The following is a 21,259-nucleotide window of genomic DNA, read 5'->3' as shown; positions in this document are numbered from 1 at the left end:
CCCCAGTACCTAAAATGCAGGGTGTCCCAAATGCTTTTCTTTTAGTAGTTTCACATTGAGAATTGTGGTAAAATTTCTTTCTTTTTTTAAATTGAAGTACAGTCAACTACATTGTGTCAGTTTCTGGTGTACAGCACAATGTCCCATTCATGCATATACTCGCATATTTTCATTTTCATATTTAAAAAAATTTCTAATTACATTGAGACTAGAAGCTTAACTTTATTTTGCTGGTTTTATTATTTACCACTGCATATCATATTTTCCTTCTAAATTGCCTTTCTCTGTTTTTATATATTCCTTTAACTGGTTAGTATGTACATAGTTAGTGTTATAGTTATTAATTACCTTTGTTTTATCTCTCCAGTACCGAGTTGAAGCTCTTGGAGGAGGCCACCATTTCAGTCTGCAGGTCTTTAGGTAAGGAGGAAAAATAAGTGTGTGTGATTGTGTGTGTGTGTGTGTGTGTGTGTGTGTGTGTATGTGCACATATCGTGTACAGCACAATGTCCCAGTCATGCAGATATATATATATATACACATACACACACACACATATATTTGTTTTTGATGAGGTCTCTTTATTGGTTTATTAAGGTCTTTTTCAGCTCTGAACTTTTCTTTATTGTGACTTTGATTTTCTTTGTGTTTTAGTTTCTTCTCACTCAGCCTAGAATCACCTGTAATGTTCAGGTTGGATCTTTGGACTTTGTCCTCTGCGTCTTCCTTTTCTTTGTCTCTGTTATTTTCTTGTAGTTCCTCCTTTATATCTTTGATTCAGTGTTTTACACACTGCAGTTCTCAAGATTCTAGTGTATCTTTTAGTCGTTATTGCATTTTTTGTTTTAGATCATGCCTAGGTTTTCCTAAGCTGTCAGACGGCTCTCTTTTTGTTACACTCATTTCCCCCAGTGACCTTCTGTGCTTTTTAAAAAACAAATAGTTAATTTTCCTGTTTTCCACTGGTAATGCTTTTGTACTGTTTTAGCTTGAAGACAGTATATTGCTATTTTCCAACTAATTTCTAGAACTCTGGAAGGCTGTATTTTATGCAGGTTTGCTTGATTTACATGGGAACGTCTGTTACTCTTTCTCCTTGGCTCTGAACACACAGAGATGCACTTGCAAACATGAACTGGTTTTAGAAAACAATTTGTCTTGAAATCTCAGGATATTCTTTCAGTAAAGTAAACCCCAAGCTTAAAAGTAGGAGGTTTTTTTTGTTTCAAAGTGAAACTCTAAGCATATCTAATATTTAATTGCGTCTGTATACTGGATTGTGAAAGCTGGACAAAACTCGCCCTGGCTTACAACACAGGCTGCATCTTGCCACTCACAGTGGGTTTCTCCAGCCAGAAGCAGTGGGCATCACCTGGGAGACTGTTACGAATGCAGAATCACAGCTCACACTCCACACATGTGAATTTAATTAAATTCTGATGTGACTCAGAATTTAAACCTCAATAAGAATTCTGTGTGACTTAAATGTACATTAAACTTTGAGAAGCACTGTCAACTTCAGTAGTGCGGAGTGGACCTGGGATTCTGCACTTTCAGTAGGCTCCAGGATAATGCTGTTGCCACTCGTCCCTGAACCACACTTGGAATAGCAGGGTGCTTCACGTTTTGTCACAGTGAGAAGGTTGTGCAGTTACTTGCATTGACTCTCAAGCTGTGACAAGAACACATACCCAGCATATAGACGTGGGTTAATTTGACAGTTATTGAGCACAAAGTAGGTATGTTGTAATGGTGTACTTAATCTCTTACACATGTTTTCTTTACAGTTTTGGATTCTGAAATGAAATGGCTATTTTCTTCTACAGTTTTTATTGTTTTCATTTGTAAATCATTTTGTTGTTGTTGTTGTTTAGAATTAAGACCAAGCAGCAGTTTTTCTTGTTGCTAATTTCCCTAATTAGATTTGAAATTGACAATAAGGTTGGTCCATGATAAACTTCAATTTGACATTTGGTTTTATAAATGTTATGATATGCTCACTTTGATTTCAGTTCGTAATATTAACTTCTAAAACCTTTTCTTCTCTCGCAGTTGAAAATAATCCTCGAACAGGAAACCTTGGTGCACTAATTAAGGTCTTCCTTTCTAGAACCAAAGAACTGAAAGTTTCAGCAGAATGTCAGAAGTAAGCCGGTTGATTAAATCACATTCTCTCTATATTTAATCTGTATTTAATAATATGAGTATTTTTCATTTATTGTTAGAAATTGATTATGGTCTTTGGAAGGCTATAAAGGAATGGTCCTCATTATTAAGGGGAAATAGTAAAAGAGAAATTTTAATTTACTGTCCAAATCATTGGGGTGAGATTATAAATTCTGGGATCTGTTTGATTTCAGCATTTTAGACAGTCTTTAGAAATACATTCTTTAAGAAGATTAATAGTGTAATTATTATTAAAAAAAGGTGATCTTCTCTCATTATCACCGCCCTTGTATCTAATTTAAGTAATGACTTAGTGTGAGTATCATCTCATTCCACATTTATTTCCTTTCTTTCATATAAGATGAACGAAGCTTCAGGTTAGGTATTATGGTTTCGTATTTATATAGTGGAAGGTTAACATTTTATTCACTCAAGCATTTTTTGAAGCCAGTTTTTGGATGATAATCTCTTAAAAGATTGCTTATTGCCCTGCTTCCAGTTTATATGAAATCCAATTAAAATTTTTCTTGTGAGTCCATGACTACAAATAGCAGGTATTACACTGTGCAGCTGATGATGCCCCATTTAAAATTTTGGTTGTGTATTTGCAAATACTCTCTTCATGTTACTATACTTTGTACTTACTTTATTTTTTATTTGAGTTGCCTAGGTATGGGACAGCTATCAAGTTAAGAATAAAAAGCATGCCTAAAGGAAAATTTTTGAAATTGACTCCCTGTGTGAAATACACAGAATGAAATATGAAGTAAACTGTAGTAGATATCCCTGGTCCATAGTCATAAATCATGAGCCATGATGAGATAAGGACATTGTTCTAATATTACAGACAGAATGGGTGAAATAATTGAGAATTCATGGGCTAGAAATAAACCGACATGCTTATGGTTAAATATTGATTCTTGTGTGATTTTGGTCTTTCTAGCCACATCTTCATTTGGCAGACACACAACGCTTTGTTTATTATTTGCTGTTTGCTGAAAGTGTTCATTTGTGAGATGTCAGAGGAAGAGCTACAGCTTCATTTCACTTATGAAGAAAAATCTCCTGGCAGTTACAGTAAGTATTGCCTTTGAAAGTATTCTTGGGATCACATGTGTAGCATATACAGATAAACTTTGAAGAATAAACGTATAATTTTGAAAATTACGTTTTTCCTCTCATGATTTTCATTTTTAAATGACATGACGTCGTCACTGTTCAGTCCCCTATATTGATTTAAATTAGCCAAGACTCTTACAGGTTTTTCAGTAGGATTGAGACTGTTACTTATTCTGACTTCCATGCATATGGGAAATAAAAATAAAAATCACAAGTATTCCTTTCAGGAAACAAATGCCAAGTTAAGTACAATTTAGTAGGCCAGTACATTATTAATCAGAATTACACATTTTATAAATGTTAAAGGTTACTTTCATAGGATGTAACAGTTTCTGAGCCTGGGTGTCTTTGGGACTACTTGATCAGAAATAGTATTTTCGAGGATAACTTTATGATGCCAGAGTGTTACTGTCTTTTTTTCAAGGTAGCAGGAAAAGGTTACCATTTCCTCCTGATATTGCTGAGATATTTTTCCCCCTGTAGTTACTGGGGCCTGTAGTTTTCAAGATCAATTGCTGGTGTTTCATTTCTTAGCAATGAAACTTACAAACTGGAAAATACAAGGGTGGTGGGATTGTTAACAGTGAAATAAGGAGAATGTGACGTGTTGCATCTGCCCTGCAGCACACTTGTCTCTCGCTGAAGGCAAAGGCGCTGCTGCTTCTGAGTTTCCTGGATTCATTTTTCAAAACACACCTCTGCCCTGATTAGGCTTTCTTGTCCACTGAGAGCCTTATACACTGAATATGTGTAATAATTTACTACTTTGATAATCAGTTATCTGTATTTGTTAAGTATATACTGATATTTAAATGGTTAGAGCTTTTAATCAGGGTTATGTCTTGCATGTGTTAGTTCTGCTAATGATAGGTTTTGTTTTTGTGGTACCAGCAGTGCCAAAGCATGGTTCTGCTTAGTGAGTTTGAAAACCTTTCCAGGAAGTTCTAGTAGCAAGAATGGAGTGAATGTTTATCTCCATGGGGCCTGAGAGCTTAGTCCAAACACACCTGCAAACCCAACAGTTTATTTTGTGTTATGTCACAAAAACTGGCAAATATTGTGCTTTATTTAACACAATATCATTTTTATTTTTATGTAAAATCATTTTTTCAGTACTTGCCGTTGAGCAAATTGATGCACTCGAGATACACACTGTATTCATTTGGGAGCCAAACATCTTCCCAGAATACCCTCTCTGTGCCTGCACTCCCCACTCACACCGAAGCCTGAGAAGCAGGATTCTGTCGTATACCCCAGGTAGCCTGGTGTAGAGGCAGGACAGAAACAACGCTTTACAACCACGGCCACTTTACCAAGATGGTTGCCTCACTGGAGGAGCCATCTGTGAGGTCTGGTGTTCGGTGATTCTGTATGCTGCAGCCTGTCCTCCTCTTTCACAGGGTTAGCAGTTCGGGAGTTTTACATGCTCTTTTGTTTTTTTTATTTGCATTTGAGCCTCCTGTTTGTCCACCAGCCTAAGTCTAGTTGCTTGCTGTTTTTGGTATATGTAATTATTTTCATCTTAGCCTTTCATGTTGTTTCTTTGAGATTTCCACTTCTTATCACTAGTGTAAGTCCTTTTTAGTATTTTCTATCAGTGTCTTTTTTATATTTTATAAAAGTGTGATAGCAGTAAATGATTGCACAGATACTGCTGAATGGGAAGAAAAAATGGAACCTCATTTTGCGTAGCTGAAAACATCCATTTATTAGCCAATATCTGAATATCTGACCAAGGTGTGTGAAAGACTGTTCAGGGATGGGTAATACACAGCAGTACAGGTTTAAAGTTTGAATCGACAGAAGTAGAGGACCACCTGCAAACAAATGAGCAAGGTCAACTGAGGCATTTTAGGACAGTTGGGTTATTACAGCACACTGAATTGTTTGTTTACCCTGGTTCACTGTAGTGCTGCTGTGATCAGATGAATACTGCTGCCATATTCAGTGGAACCATCTTTCTGAGGGTAATGTGAGTCTCAGCTCTCAGTTTGTAATTGAAATTAGTGAGGATTTCATACTTGAACATTTTCCCACAGGCTGTGTATGACGTGGGAGTAGACTGTTTGTTAGAGAGAACTTGTACCATTATGCAAAGACGGCTCTTTCCACTAGTCTGTGCCTTTCGGAATAGTCAAGGGGAGGAAGCCAGCCGTGGGCAAAACTATGAAGCGCTACAAAATTGTCGGCATTTTCCCTTTGCTTTCAATACGAGTTTTCTATTCCTCTGCTTGGTATTATGTCCCATTCTTGCCAACCTAATAACTGGTATCTATTTTACATTTTGTACCACATAAAACCAACATTTTAAGTCCTTAGGGATCTGAATCTGTTGCTGGTTTCTGCAAGCACTTATGGCGACTCGTTTCCTTATGTCTTTGATGATGTCGACTGTGAGCTTTTATTTGTTTGATCTTAATCTGAGGCCTCAAATAAGGCAGAGACTTGCATTTGCTTCTGAAGGGATCCAAGGTCTGCACCGTAGACCACTTGAGTCTCCTTCAAGAGTTCTTGGCTTAACGTGGCCCTCAGGTTCAGCTTCCCAGTGGCAAGGCTGATGGCTCAGTCTCCCCGGCTCTGGCTTCATCCCAGGGACCCCAGATCCGTAGAGTTTGCTCATTGTGCAGTGTTTCACTCCGGCTTTGCTTGTGGTGGTTCTTTTTGATTACGGTGCGGGGGTCCTTGGAGATTGCCTTTACCTTCCAGAAGCCCATCAATGCACTGAAGAGTGTATTTTAGCCAAGAACAAGTTGTTTTGGACTGGAGGGCTCTTTGGAGTAACGACTCCACTATTCTGCCAACGGAAGGCCACTATAGTTTCCTTAAAATATTTTTTTACTTTTTGTCAATGAGGGAAGACACCTTTGGGGATTGAGAGACTGAAGACAGAAGCGAAGAAAGGAGGGATGAGCTGAAAGAAGGTCCAGGGAAGTAGGAGACACTGGGATCCAGAGCATGGAGAGGGAGTGTAGGTTTGCTTTGGAAGAATGTGCCACCTGTGTCCCTTGGCGGGCAGCTGTGTGGATGCTGAGGACGAGGACGAGGATGAGGAGGAGGTGGAGGTCTTCTGCCGAGAGCCGGGGAGAGCGAGGTGTGCGGGCCTGAGGAGCTTGGGAACCAGTTTAGCACAGTTTTGTGCAGAGGAGGAAAGAGACTAGGGACTTGTCAAGTCCAGGTAAATGACTTGCTTGACTTCATTTCCTTGGCATAAAGTAGTTCAGTATAAATTTATTTTTAAAAATTATCAACTTTGTAGGACTCGCTCTCAAGCATAGTGAATTAAACATACGTGGTTATCTTTGCTTTCTCCTGAAACCCCAGTAAAATATCAGTAAGGGGATTTTTAACAAGCTATGAATTCATTAGGTTAAAGGGAAAGAGAGGGGGACACGTGTTAATAACATTTGCAGATTGGAAAATTGAGTAATGATGAGCTAAACTGATCAGCGAACGCTGAGTGCTAAGTGCCGTTGGGGTTGGAGAACCCCAGAAGAAAGCCATTTCTTGCCGCAGAGCCCTGGAAAAGCTTAGGAGTTGGAAGTGCCTCTGTCTTAGGAGGCAGGCAACCAGGGGCACTGATGGAAAAAAAGCAGTTAGAGACCCAGACTCCCCCTGTCATGTAGTCATGAGACCACCCCCTCCCCAGTTGGACACCACAATCTGTTCTCTGTAGGGACTGTACGAGCAGGGCCTCCCTGTGTGAATCTCAGGCACGGTGGAGGGGGTGGCGTGCTGAGAACAGGGTTGAGAGAAAAGGCTGCAACTGGAAGTCCTGATTTGGCCTCTAGGGTGCTGGCACCCACCCTACTCCCTTTCCTGCCAGAAGATTAGTAGATACTTTTCCAGAGAACATGAATCCAAAACAGGCAAAGACTTAGAGAAACTGACATTCGGGTGCCCCTCATTGGAACAGCTCAGCATTTGCCTCCCCCCAGCAGGTAAATAGGGAAACAAGGATCTCATACTGTTGAGAAAACTTAAAATTTGTGCGACCAAAACAAATAGAAGAAAAAAAAATATGAGATGGAAATTTATGGGAAAAGAAGTTCTTTCCTAGGCATCAGACAAAAAATTTTATCTGTTTTGTTGATAGATAGTTCCATAATATAATTATAGAATATGTTGTCTATTTACATGTTAATTAAAGGTAACAGACAACTAAAATTTTTTGTTACAAAACAAACAGAAACCTAGTTTCCTTTCCATTCCTCTCTGGCTTAAACCCTTTTGAAACTCTTTGGAATTACCTTCCAGATCCATGGTGTATTCGTTTTACTAAGTGCAGTGGAGGTAAATCTCCTTCCTTTGAAAGTATCTTTGATTTTTTTTCCCCATGGCTCATGGCTGAAGTTCTGCCCCATAACCAAGTTCTTTCCTCTGCTTGAGCTCAGTCCCTTGGGCCTGAGGCCACTGTAGCTCAAGAGATAAACCTAAAGTTGTGTGGTGGGTGGGTAAGTGATTTCTGTTTTTTTTTTTTTAAATCTTAATATAAAGCTTAATAGTTCAGTTTCATTAGCTATAGATCAGTAATGCAAAAAAAAAAAGAAAAAAAGAAAAAAATGCCCCACAATAGGTGAAAAATGTGACCTAGAGAAAAAAGTGCAGATTTATTCTTTTGAAATATTTAACATGAAAGACTTGCAGTGTGACTTTGCAGAAAAATAAAAGTGCTTCTAGGAGCTCCTGACTTATCCTTTGGTCATATAGTAGGTTACAGTGCAATTTGTGATATTTCTCTTCTCTCTCCCTTTCTTTCTTTTTTATGCAATCAGTGAAACAAAATGAATTAATCCTTAGTAATAGGCACATTTTATTATGAAACCTGGTAGGCTATATTATCCTTGAGGGTAATCAGAAGCATTTCTGTTTGACCACAGTAATGGTAGTCGACCAGAATCATTGCAGATTTTATTGGAATGGTGTGAGACATAGGTTTATAAATACTGTGATGCATGAAGATGTGGACCAGTTAGAGAACAGTGAGTCCATTTGCTTTTCCTTAGTTTATGGAGGCATTTGATTTTGCTAATTAGAAGTTTAAATACGACTTTTAATAGTTTAGAATAATTCCACCATTAGCTTTACAATTAAAATAGACAGTGACATAGACCATATTGTGGTTTTCTGAATAGAAGGTGGTAAGTAAGTGTAATCTAGCTATGTTTCTTCCATGTTAAGGAAGTCTGTTTTGCTCTGAATTTCCAGGCACCTTTGGAGTATAGACCTGTCAATTCTTGTGTTAAGTTTTTTAAAAATTATATTTTTTAGTTGAAGTATAGTTTGTTTACAGTATTGTGTCAATTTCTGATGTACAACATAATGTTTGTCATACATATATGTACATATATTCCTTTTCATATTCTTTTTCATTATAGATTACAAGATACGGACTATAGTTCTCTGTACTATACAGTATAAACTTGTTTATCTATTTTTTATATAGTAGTTTGTATCTGCAAATCTTGAAAAAAATACGGAACGCTGCAGAATTTGCATGCCGTCCCTGTGCAGGGGCCACGCTGATCTTCAGCGTGCTGTTCCAGCTTTAGTGTCCGTGCTGCCCAAGCCAGCGCTGGAGTCTTTGTATTTGTATCAACACAGTATTGAGCAGCGTTGGGAAACTGGCAGCGTGACTTTCTGAATGCAAAGAAGACAACAATGCTTAGCTCTTTAAAGATCTTCTAATACTCCTTTTAATAACTACATGTAACCTGATTTAAGTAGCCCACGTGTTTCTTTTTTCTGGCTGCTGCTTTGTTTTCCATCAGTGCTGATTTTTCCCCCCTTTCTCCGGTGAGTGCTTTAAAAATTTTTCTTTTCTCTCTCTCTTTCCCACCTGCTCCTCCAACTCTAATGGAAGGTATTTGATTATAACAGCATTTTATTATCTCTGGTTCTCTCCCGAAGGCCAAAACAGAAGAGTTCTACCTCAGTATGTGATACTGAAAGGGTGCTGAACAGAAAGCACCAGCAGGACCGTCCCCAGCTGAGTCTCAGGGGCAGCTTATGAGAGCCGTGAGGGACCATAAATCTTGCCTTTCTTTCTGTCTCTCTTTTTGCTTTCTCGTCTTTCTCCCTTCCTCGGGTGATACTCACAGGGACCAGGGAAGTGCGTTAGGGCTTTAAAGCGGGAGAACCCCAGGATGGGGTGAGATTTCAGTGCCCTTGTTCTGCACAATATTCATAATAAGAGTTTATATTTATTTCTTGTTTGGAGAGATTATCTCTAAATAGTATATTTAAGTCAAGGACTTGAGTATGTTTTGATGAAGGTGTATATAGTATGTCATCTTGATGTGTAAACTAATATGTGGAATTTCTGATCTCTCTGCTACTATGGCTCATAGTACTTACTTACCAGGGAATGTGTTTAGGGTCTTCGGAGAAACATGGGTTAGTTTACTGGATTTTTTCCCCAGTTTTGTATAGAAACAGGTCTTCAAAAATAATTTGTAAGATTTTTTTCCCCCTTTCTGTGGGGATCTAGATTTGGGTTCAGGTCTGAGCTCTGCCACTTTACTGCAAGTAAACTAACCTGTCTGAGCCTTGATTTCCTTGTGTGTTAAATGATGAGGATCGTACCTACTCCTTAAGAGTCAACGTTAGGATTAGCGTGAGCTGGAGAGACTAGAACTCGCAGAGCATGCCTCTCCAAGGGTACAGAACTCAGGAGATGTTACCTCTGAATGTTATCTTACAGAAGCTAAGATTTAAAATATTAAAATATCTGACTGGAGCTGTAGAGGCAATTTAAAACTCTTAAGAGATTAAAGAAAAACCCAACAACCCTGGGTTGTAACACTTCCCAATACGGAGAACACACTGAATCTCTACAGAGTCCTTTATTCATCAGTTTACTTCGTCCCGGACCTGCACGTTTCAAGGGCTTTTACGATTCCCCTTCCTGTGAGAAATGCATGAGTGTGTTACTGTAATTTTTGCAGGTGTGTTTTATATTTACTTGTTTTTTTGAAACTTAGGAGATGCGTGTCCTCATGTGAAAACTAAGTGATATAAATGCTGCTTGGAAAATAATGCAGTATGTGTGACTTGCTTAATGTAAAACCTGATAGGCAGTCAAATCTTGTAACTCTTCACTTGCTATGCAAGTTATATGCTTCTAGATTAACCCCCCAAACTATATAGTATTATGCAGGAATGTTTTGGTTTTAGTACATGGAAATCGTCAGAGATTTCAGCTGGAATTTGCTTATTCTCGTCTTTTGTTAGAGCTTTGGCCTTGAGATGCTGCATTGCACTTGTATGAGATGTATGTATCATCATTTTCATTATTACACCACATTGATAACGAAGCTGTGCACGTACTCCTTAACTCACCAGCTGTAGGCTTGGTGGAGGTCATGATTAAGATGGCACATGGAACCAAAGAGAGGATCCTTGCTGCCATTTTAAGATTTGAAAATCAGATGTGTCTACACTCCTGGAGGAAAAAAAAATCCAGTCAGGCACCATCTGTGAGTCCTGAGTGCTAGTTCCCGCACCTGTAATTAAAAAACTGTGCTGGCTGCTTGGCTGAACCAGGGGTATGTTATTAAACGGTCCCACTTATTTTTTCTGAAATGGTCTTTAGGGGATCAGTGAGTGATCTTAAATGTTTTTGCTGGGTCTGGGTCACTGCATTCTGTAGGGTAAGTCAGGGAATGAGAGTTCAGCAAACACGTATTGAGTAGATGTTACATGCCAACAAACCAGCTTGTTGGAGCTGGCTTGGGTTATGTTGGACAGCGTTGGCAATGAGAGATTTCATTAGCTCTTCTGACCTTCTTCACTAGTTGAGCTAAGCCTGCCACTTCTAGAGGGAAATTTAATGTGGTTGTTGAGCCTGATTCTTGCTGTGTATTCTTTTTAGCCTTGATTGGTGTCTTCAGTGTGATTTAATATTTTCTTCAAGCTTTGTACCTACCTCTCAGATGGTTACTGTGCTAGTTCTATTTATAGCAAGGCAGGGAGGAATTTCTTCATGATATCTGAATACCAGGTGATACTGTGGTCCAGAAAAAAAGAATTGCCAAACTTCTTTTTGAGATTCCAAGTGCTTTGATGTTTTGGAAGTAACCACTAGATTTATACTTAGACACCTGTGTTCGGTTCAGCAAACACATATTCAGTGTACATTATGTGTCAAACTCCATTGGTCATTACCCTTAAGAAGTACAAAGTTCACCCGGGGTCAGCTTTACAAGTACTCAGAAACTATGGTATAATGCAGCCAACATATACAATAACAGATGCCCAAGGCATAGATGCTGTGTGGATGGTGATTTTTATTCAGGGTGAGCAAAGAGAGTTGGGTTTTATGGAGGAGATGAAGACTGAGGATGATTCAGATGGATAAAGATTGGCTTTTTTAAAAAAATCGGGTTTTTGTTGTTGGAGGGCATTCCAGGCAGAGAGAATGTTATTGAGGGAGCATAATGTAGCACGTGGCAGGTAGCTTGGTGTTGCAAGGATGTAAATTGAGAAGGGAGTAATGGTGGGAGATGAAGGTAGAAAGGGATGCAGGGCATGTATTTTGAAGTGTCTGGCATGGAGCTTTGATTTTTTTCTGATGTTTAGTAATCAGCTAAAAGCAGTTGAAAAGAGCTAAGCCAGGAGAATGAAAGGATGGAATTTAGTTAGCTCCCTCTGATAGCAGTGTGGAGTTTGGATTGGAGAAGAGTAAAATTGGAGGTAGGAATACTAGGTAAGAAGGTTTAAAGAAGTTCCAGAATGAGTTTTAATTTAGGAAATTTGTTTAACTGAACCAAAATGATGAAATGACGAATGAAAGCATGACAAGGAGTTAAGGAAACAGGAAATACCAGAGAGGTAGACCGTGGAATTGCAAGGACCTAGAGATTGGTTATAAAAAGATGAGGAAGAGAGACTAGTCTGGGTTTCCTGGGTTACTGACATGGTCACCAAAAAGGAGAATGAAGAACAAATAAGTGGATTCACAGTGTTGAGAGAGATGAGTTCTGTTTTGAAGAGGTTGAGGTGGAGGAACTAGGGAGATGTCTAGGGGGAGGTGGCTGGTAGATAACCAGACGTGAAGGGGTGAGGTGCAGAGGAGAGGCCAAGAGGAAAACCGTAGATTGAGGGATCACCGGCACGTACGTGATGCTGAGGAAGGGAGAGTACAGGGAATGAGAAACAAGAAGAACCCCAGTGCTGGAACTCTGAGGAACATGCCGGGCTTGAAGCGTATTCTGTGGAGGTGGTGCTGGGAATGAATAGAAAAAGTCGGTTAGAGAGAAGGCGCAGAAACTGAGGGAGGAAACAAATTCATGAAGGAGTAGGTGCCAGTAGTGTCCAACGCCAGGAGCCACCTGAGATACCGATTGGCTTTGGAAGTTAGAAGGTCACTAAGTTTACAGCAGGTTGGGACAGAGGAGTGTCACTGTTGGAATGGTAATTTGCAGCCTCCCTTTGCTGCTTACTACTTCTGTGACTTGGGAACGCCGTTTTGTCTTTGGATCTGTGTGAAGAGGCGCTTGGCCTCTTTGTGGATACCAGCCTGTGATCGGTGAAGCAGAGAAGGTGCTTTGAAGCTCATCGAGGAGGTCAGGGTCCAGTCAGATATTTGTTGGAGGAGGAGGTCCAGGTATTCTATTCCTGATGCAAACAAAACAGCTGGAGTACCTTGAGTTTTTATCTATTTTATATATTTGACTTAAAGATTGTATTTGAAAAAACGTAGTACAGTATAAGAAATTTGAAAACTACTGGCTTATAGGAGTCATAGATACCTTCAAGCATTAAAAGCTATACAGTTAATGTCTGGTGTTCAAAATTCCTATACTAGTTGAAGATTATAACAGATACGGACTTGCTCATGATACAGATTTTGTTCCTAGGTCAACATTCAAGTCTGTGACTTTCTATTATAATAACTATTCTTGTTCTCATTAGGAATGAAAACTGAACTTCCAAACAACTGAATTCTATTTTCTACTTCATTAAAAACCTTTTTGTGGGAATTGACACATTGTAATTGACTGCACTTCAATAAAAAAGAAAAAAGAAAGAAACATTTTTTATGTGTTTTACCAGGTTCTGACTCAGAAGATCTTTTGGAAGAATTGCTCTGCTGTTTGATGCAGTTAATCACTGATACTCCACTCCTGTAAGTTCTGGCTAAGCCAGGATTTGTTTTATCTTCTTTGTATGTTGAAGATGGTAATTGGTCATGTTGAACAGTTTGTGGGTCGTGGTGTAGTACTTTCATGTATGCCTTCCCTGTACATCCATGCAGTTCTTTCTTATCTCTCCTGCCTGATAATATTTAGACCCTGACTACCCATCATCAGACAAGAATTTAATGTTGTTTAGAGGAAAATAAACTCTTCAGTGATGTTAAGCATGTGACAGGCACCGATGTAGATTAATCTCTGTAAACAAGGGTTTCAGACAGAAGCAGTTTGAAATTCATACATGTGTGGTGATGCAGCTAGTTGTCCATACTCTGTTCTCTCCTCCTTCCTTACTTCCTGCTTTTGTATCTGGCCTTTTTTGGAGAGGTCAGATTTCCATTTCCAGCCTTTCTTGAAGCTAGGTGTGGTCACTGAGATGTAGGGGGGAAGCCCTCCAGTGAAACTTATGGGTAGAGGTCTTTAAGGGGACCTGACTCATCTAGGGGGCATATCTTTTTTTGTGTGCATGTGCCAGCCCCTTTTCTGCTTTCTGGAATGTGGACAGGGTCTTTTTAGAGTTGTGTTGGACATTTTGGCACCATGAGCTAAGACACTCACAGAAAATTCTGCTTTGATGTCAATGAGCTACTGAACCAAAGTTACCAACTACTAATTCCCTGGTCCTGTTGACTTCTCATGTGAGAAAAATAGACCCTTGTTTGTTTACACTCTTATAACTAGATTTCTGCCACTACATCTAAATGCAGTTTCCTATGTGATTAAAATGTTTGTTGCTTTTAAAGCAGTTACTCACAACCTTATTTTTTTAATTGTTTCTCTGAGAGTCTTTTTAGAAATTTTTTTTCTTAATTACGTGTCTGAAGTCCTAATGAAATTTGAACACCCTAGATATACTGAGTATCTGTTTATGTGCTGTGGCCTTTTGGAGAGCCACTCATCATAATATCTATGAAATTTTTCACCCCAGAAGAACCAGTTTTCACCTGCTTGAGGGTGATCTTGCTAACCCCCTCCCCATTGAGAATGCATATTCTAAAGGAATTATTATTTTTTTTAAAGGAATTATTTTTGAAATAAAAGGGTAGATGTTAAAATTTATCATCACAGACTCTCAATCCGTATAGGGGTGTCGTTGGAAGCTACTTGCCTATGGCCCAAAAAGGAAAGACAAGTATTTGTGAGAAAACAGGCTCCTGGTCTCTGTTGGGCGCAGGGCAGCATCCAGAGTTGTACAGATCTAGAAATGAGAACCAGCAAACCCTGTTGTGACTTCGTCTCGTGATGTGCAGTTGGCAGGGAGGGCTGAGACAACTGAGGACTCACCCAGCTGGGAAGGGCCCGGGGAAACCATCCCGGGCAAGCTGAACTCTTGTAACAGACACAGCTGTTGGCACGCCCGATATACCCTTTCTTGCCTTCCCCTCCAGTGTTGTTAGGGAGGCAGTGTTTGCCCAGCTTTGGGCATGAGATGTGGCTCCGTGACATCTTTGGGGCCAGTTACACATAAGCAGAAGTCATGAGCTTGCAGGGCGTGTACCTTCAGCTCCTTGCCCTTTGCCCTGCTCTTCCTTCCTGGATGTGGAGGCAGTGCTGCAGTGCTCGGGCCAGCTTGAAACTATGATGCTGAGTGCCACACACGGAGAACCGTGTCCCAGGAGCGTGGGGTATTGATAATTTTATGCAACTACTATACCAGCCCTAGATGGCTTTATCTTCGGTTATCTTCTTAGGTGAAAAGAGCGAACACTTACTTTGGCTAACGTCTGTGTTTAGCTTTCTGTTACAAGTGGTCAAACCTGGGAAGGCAACACGTATACTGCTATTCACTTGTCATAGTATGTGTGATGCTTTGTAGGTTCCTAATTTAATTTTAAAAATAGCACCACATCTGTTACATTTACATCATTACCAAATACCAGCAACTCTGTATACATCCTACATGAGCATGTACTTTTTGTTTTTGTTGTTGTTGATAACTTCTTGGTGAAGTTAAGGGGCATGGAAATAATAAATCCCTTTGGATAGTAAATAAAACTGTGAATACAGTGAATAGACCAGCCACTTAACACTCTTGGGGAACAAGCAGACAGTGTTGTAATATATCAAACATTTCAGTGTTTTAATGTGTTTATACTTTCTAAATGAACTGAAGATGCACAGACAACCAGATGTCTTGTGTTATGTACACTCAGTTTTAACCAGCTGCTGAAACAATTTCTTATGATTTAATGTTCTTGGAACTCCATCCTACAAGAAGGTTTGTCTTAGTAACAGTTTCCATGTGAAACCAAACTACTCTTTAAATATTTCATCTCCTATAACTATAGTGCAGTGTTATGGATCAGCTTATAATTTAAGGAGGAATACTAACCTATGAAAACTGCGGATGCTCTAGGCCCACCTGACTACCATCAGTCTCGCCATAAACATTGACGTTGAACACTGGTGAGCCAGTGCTGTGTTAGCAGGTGAACAGCAGGAGAAATCTTATTTTGATGGCCATTGTGGATAATTCAAAACTAGCTTAAACGTTTCTTTTGAGACTGTGAAATCACTCTGTTAATATTGAAAGCAGGTGATTACTAAGAACATAGATATTTAGAAATCTAGATGTTTTAAATGATACTTTATTATTAAATGAACAGGATCAACGGCAGCAGTTTAAACTCCCAGAATTTGTAGGAATTGATTTGTAATGAAAATTGGCTTCGAAGTAGTGAGTGGCTACTGCTTCTTGGTTTGGATTTCTTGATAAAAGGCTAATTCTCTTCAGAGTCAGATTAAAATCGCACATCTTCAGGAATCCCTCCTTAACTCCCTACCTCAGCATTTATGTATGTATTTAAAAGAGAGATGAAGTCATTCAGTCTCATGACTTGACAGTTTTCGGTGTATATAGGGTTGATCCACTAGAATTAAAATGTCTTCCAAAAGGAAAACCTTGTCTTTAATTGTTGTGTGTTCTTGATCTCAAGGAGTTGAATGGGAAAGGAATAAGGTAAGGTAAAGTATGTCCTCAAGACACTAATGGAGAGCGTAATGGAACATGGTCGCAGGCCAGAGTTGAAAGCATGACACTTCGAGTTTGTGACACTGGATTGGTCTTGCAGTGTTGCTGTGAGGGCCGAATGCGGCCCCAGGACTCTGCCCAGCGGTGGAGGTTAGGTGGGGCCCTGGCCATGAAGGCAGTTAGGTTGTACAGGCCCAGTTCTTAAGTTTTGAGGACTGCTTGTGATGCTTTTTAAAGTTATTTTGAGAACTTCAACTGGATTTCTTTCCTTGTCTTTTTGACTGTTTTTGTCAAAGCCGTGACTCTTACCTGTATGCTGTTGTTGAGAGCAAGCCCCACTCCTTCCCTCTGGGGTGCCCACTCTGGGCAGGTTCCTGTGAGGTCTGCTCTGCGTGGGCCTTTCTCTTGGCTCCAGCCCCTTCCTCTGAGACCCATTTGTCTGTCTTCTCCTTTTTCAACCTGTGAACTCAGTGAGGATGATTGGGGCTGCTTAATTCTCAGCCTGGCCCTAATCGGCAGCTTTTTCAATTCTATAATTTAATCTAAGAAACTTTATCTGGTTTTTTTATGTTATATATTGATAAAGATGAGGTACTCATAATTAGCTGTCTTCACTGTCTTTTCCCCGGGGGGTGTGTCTTTCTGTAGTGGGGCTTTGTCAGCTTCTCGAATTCAGGGCTGTCTGATGTGATCTGACCTTGTCTGTGTTCCTCATTCTGCTTCAGCCATGCTGGTGTCCTTGCTCATTTGGAACATGCCGATCCACTCCTGTCTTCAGGGCCTTTGACCTTTCTTCTTCTGCCTTGAATGTCTTCCCTCTGATATCTGCATGGCTCATGTCCTGACATCCTTCAAGCTTCCTTCTGCTCAAAGCTCTACTAGTCTGAAACAGCTGCTCTGACTACCCTAAAATAGCACGCCTCTCGTTTTCTGCCCTTTATCACGCATTTTTTTTGTCCTGACACTTATCACTGCTTTTCATATTACCTGTTATTTCTCAAATAAAATGAGAATGAAAGCTACATGAAAACAAGGGCTCTTGTGCAGCCTTTGTCCTGCTCACTGCTGTATCCCTAGTACTCAGGTTCGCTGGGCACGTGGGAGACTCAGAAAATGTTTGGTGAGTGTGTAAATCCCTAGGGGCACAGGTGTGCTACTCAGTGGCTTAAAGCGTTTCGTTTGTTTGTTTCTCATCATCTGATCTTATGGAAACACAGTAGTGTGCGAAGGCATATTCCTTTGCAGGTTAGTGGCTCAAAGCCCCTTGCAGTTGGTACATTGTATTATAAATACCAGGTGTCTTATGGATATTAACAGTGGAAAGAGGCTCCTAGAAACCAAAACACTGAGAAATGGCATCTGACGGTATTTAAGGAAATGGTAGCTTAATTGGCTATAAATGCTGAGTAGTGTGGGGCCATTTAGTTTAGGGACAATCAGTATTGTGTCTCAGTAGTGCCCAGATTATCCCTTCACAGGATAGTAATTTCTTTTTCATTAAGTTCATCTTAAAAAACATATTATGAATATACTATGTGTGTATACTCTACTGGACCCTGGGCAAAGAAGGGCATGATTTGGAAGAACTTAGAGGTGGACAGATGCATAGGAAAATAGCCCAATAAGAGGAACAGTTGATAAGTGCTACAGTCACTTGAGCTGTACTGACGAGCTGTGGCTGGGTCTTCGAAGAGGCAGAAAGGAGCCGCAGGGGGCTTCCTGGATGTGTACAGTGTGCTTGGAGAATCACAAGTGCATTAGTTTGATTAGAGCAGAGTTTGTGGGAGATTAGGGATGGAGAAGCTATGTCGTTTGATGGAGTAAAGACTTAAATATTACAAAGACTAAACGTTTGATTGTATTCAGGGTTCTCTGTTTATTAAGTGTAAAGGAAAATAATGGAGTTTGGAGACCAACTCCTGTAGCCGTTGAAGGAACAGCGAGGCACGCTGATGGTTTAATACACATTGTCCTTCGCTGTAGTAGAGGGGCCAGCCGCTGAGAGGAAGCATCTCATCCTGGGATGAGGTCTGTCTACTCTGTTGCTGAGGAGTGTGTTGAGGACCAAAGTAATGCACTTGAAAATGCTTTTGTAAATTTTAAAGTGCTTTATGATTACAAAAGTGTATCGCTTTATACATACTAAGTACTTAAGAAAAACATTGAATGTATTTGCTTCTGAGTTAATTTTCCTATTTTAAACTTCTTGGTAAAAAGTAATAGCACTAGATCATTAACAAGTAGAGAGATCATAGGGCACAGGATGTCTGATACTCGAAAGAACAAGGCTGAATAGTCTGTGTGGGAACTGAATTAAGTTTCTGTTGTGTCAGGCTGCTTTGGAGGACTGGTTCTAGCCTGGCATTAGGTGTGAAAGATTAGCAGAGGCTAAAGCAGAGTCCTGAATCCTGGCTGTCATTTTGCCTGTGTTCGCATATTTCCTTGCAAGTTACGGATTATTTAGAAGCATATAATCATTTGATTTTTAAAACTAGAATTAAGCTTATTTTATACATCCTGGCCCTTTCATTTTATGTATGATGGCGCTGAAGTAGACAGAAAGGAAGTGACTTTCCTAAGGTCAGTTTGCAGGATTCTTAGATAGCTCAGCCCTGAAAACGTTGAATCTCTGCCTTCAGATAATTTTTACTTTCACAAAGGCAAGACTGGTGCAGAATACTTCTGTTAATTTCTTTCGCTGTTGTTAATACATGAATAGCAAAGTATGAATGAGGTAGATGACATTAATAACCGTAAACTTTAATTCTGTCAACAGTTGATTTTTTTTTTCTTTCTAATTTTTTGCGTTACTTATGTAAGTTAGTTCTTCACAGAGTCTTTCTGGGCATAATAATCCAGATTACGGTACCTTTGAGTATTTAATACTAGTCCTTGATGCTTATGTGATTATTTTAAGTTGTAATGTATGGGTGCACATGGTTTGGGGAGACAGTCAAGTAGCACAGAGGGCTTATGATGAGAACAAATTTCTTTGTCCCTTTCCTCCCCAGAGACAATCATTTTTCATTTTTTAGCTATTCTGATGGTTTATATAAACCTTTACTCTTATCTTACCCTTATATATATTTCTAAATAATAGAACACCTTTTTTTTTAATTAAAGGCTTTAATTTTCGGATTCACAGCAGAATTAAGCAGGAAGTACAGAGGATTCCCATATCCCTCCTCCCACACACGCATAGCCTCCTCCACTGTCATAGTGAACGTTAGGGTTCACGCTCGGTGTGTTGTGCTTTCTGTGGGTTTTGACAAATGTATAATGACATGTAGCCAGCATTACAGTAACATAAGAGTAGTTTCATTGCCCTAAAAAGCCTCTGTGCTCTCCTGTTCATCCCTCCTACCCTTTTAACCCTTGATCACCACTGATCCTTTTACTGTCTCCATAGTTTGACCTTCTCTAGAATGTCATATAGTCAGAATCCTACTGATTGTAGCTTTTTTAGATTGATATTGTTCACTTAGTAATATGCAATAAAGTTTCCTCTGTGTTTGTAGCTTAGTAGCTCATTTCTTTTTTAGTGCTGAGTAATACTCCATTTTCTGGATGTAATATGTATATATAAATTCACTGTATGCATATATACAGATAGTCCTCATACAAGTTTTAGAACTGGAATTAAAAATGACCATTTAAAAATTTGTAGGGAAGGGTTTAGTGGTAGAGTGCATGCCTAACATATACAAGGTCCTGGGTTCAATCCTCAGTGCCACCACTAAATAAATAAACTTAACTATCCCCCCCTGCAAAATAAAAATAATAAAATAAGTTATTTTATTTAATAAATAAATTAAATATGATAAAAATATGATAAATTTGGTTAAAAAAAAACTGTTCCCTAAAGAGAATATACCAATTATAAAAAGCATTTAACAGAGCCTTGCCAATATTATATATTATAACATTTTTGGTAAGTTAAATATGGAAATCATATTATGATCCTTATTTGCATTTTCTTATTACAAGTGAGGCTGAATATCTCTTCATATATTTAAGAGCCTTTTCTAACTTGCAGTGAAGATTCAGCAATCATTGCTAATTCTTGAGAGCTCTTCTTCTCTGGTTGCTCCTTGTTTTACAAATGCAATTTTTAAGCTGGCATAATTGTACTTTATTACTATGTATCCACCTTATCAATCCATCTTAATTTTTGATTTTTTGGGGGGAGAGGGAAGACGTAATTAGGTTTATTTATTTATTTATTTTTAATGGAGGTTCTGGGGATTGAACTCAGGACCTCATCATGTGAAGCATGCCCTCTGCCACTGAGCTATGGCCTCCCAATTTTTGATTATTTAAAATGTTTTTAAAAGCTCTTTTTGGTCAAACTTAATTTCAGGAAGATATGTGGCTGTATTTTATGCATTTGATGCACTGTTACTTATATAGTATTAGTTCTTTGGGAAACCATAAAAACATGGAATGGATGTTTGAGTTTATATGATCCACCCCATTAATTTTTGCATATGGTGAAGTTGACAGATAAGGTGACTGATAAAGGGAAAGAGTCAGTTCTGATACTTGATTGCAGATTCCTCGACTCCTAACCTCCAGGCACTTTCTGTTCCTTTGTTAATACTCTTATAAATGAGGAGTATTACCATGTCTTTGATTTTGTTAGCTTCTGAAACTAACCATCAGTGCTGTTGACAGTATCTGTAACATGCTATACCACTTTTTAGTCTTTCCTCATATTTTACTTTTAGAATATCCATGTTGGCATGACATTGATATTTCTAACTTTTGGTCTTAATCCTTTGAACTTGTCAGTTGTTTTTGTTAAACTTAT

The 21,259-nt window shown here is 39.1% G+C and overlaps 1 protein-coding gene across 6 annotated transcripts in view; it reads left to right on the top strand.

The window, feature by feature from the left end:
- DYM (dymeclin) overlaps positions 1–21,259 on the top strand; it is a 317,249-nt gene that overhangs the window by 43,753 nt on the left and 252,237 nt on the right. For all 6 annotated transcript variants that reach the window (XM_072952333.1, XM_072952335.1, XM_072952338.1 and 3 more), the window contains 4 exons: positions 368–420; positions 2,053–2,146; positions 3,110–3,243; positions 13,339–13,411. In XM_072952333.1, coding sequence (XP_072808434.1) covers positions 368–420; positions 2,053–2,146; positions 3,110–3,243; positions 13,339–13,411 — 354 coding nt within the window. The remainder of the gene's footprint in view (positions 1–367; positions 421–2,052; positions 2,147–3,109; positions 3,244–13,338; positions 13,412–21,259) is intronic.

This window comes from Vicugna pacos, chromosome 30 (assembly GCF_048564905.1).
Source record: "Vicugna pacos chromosome 30, VicPac4, whole genome shotgun sequence".
NCBI classification, from domain to species: Eukaryota; Metazoa; Chordata; class Mammalia; order Artiodactyla; family Camelidae; genus Vicugna; species Vicugna pacos.
This window is presented reverse-complemented; position numbering and strand designations above follow the sequence as displayed.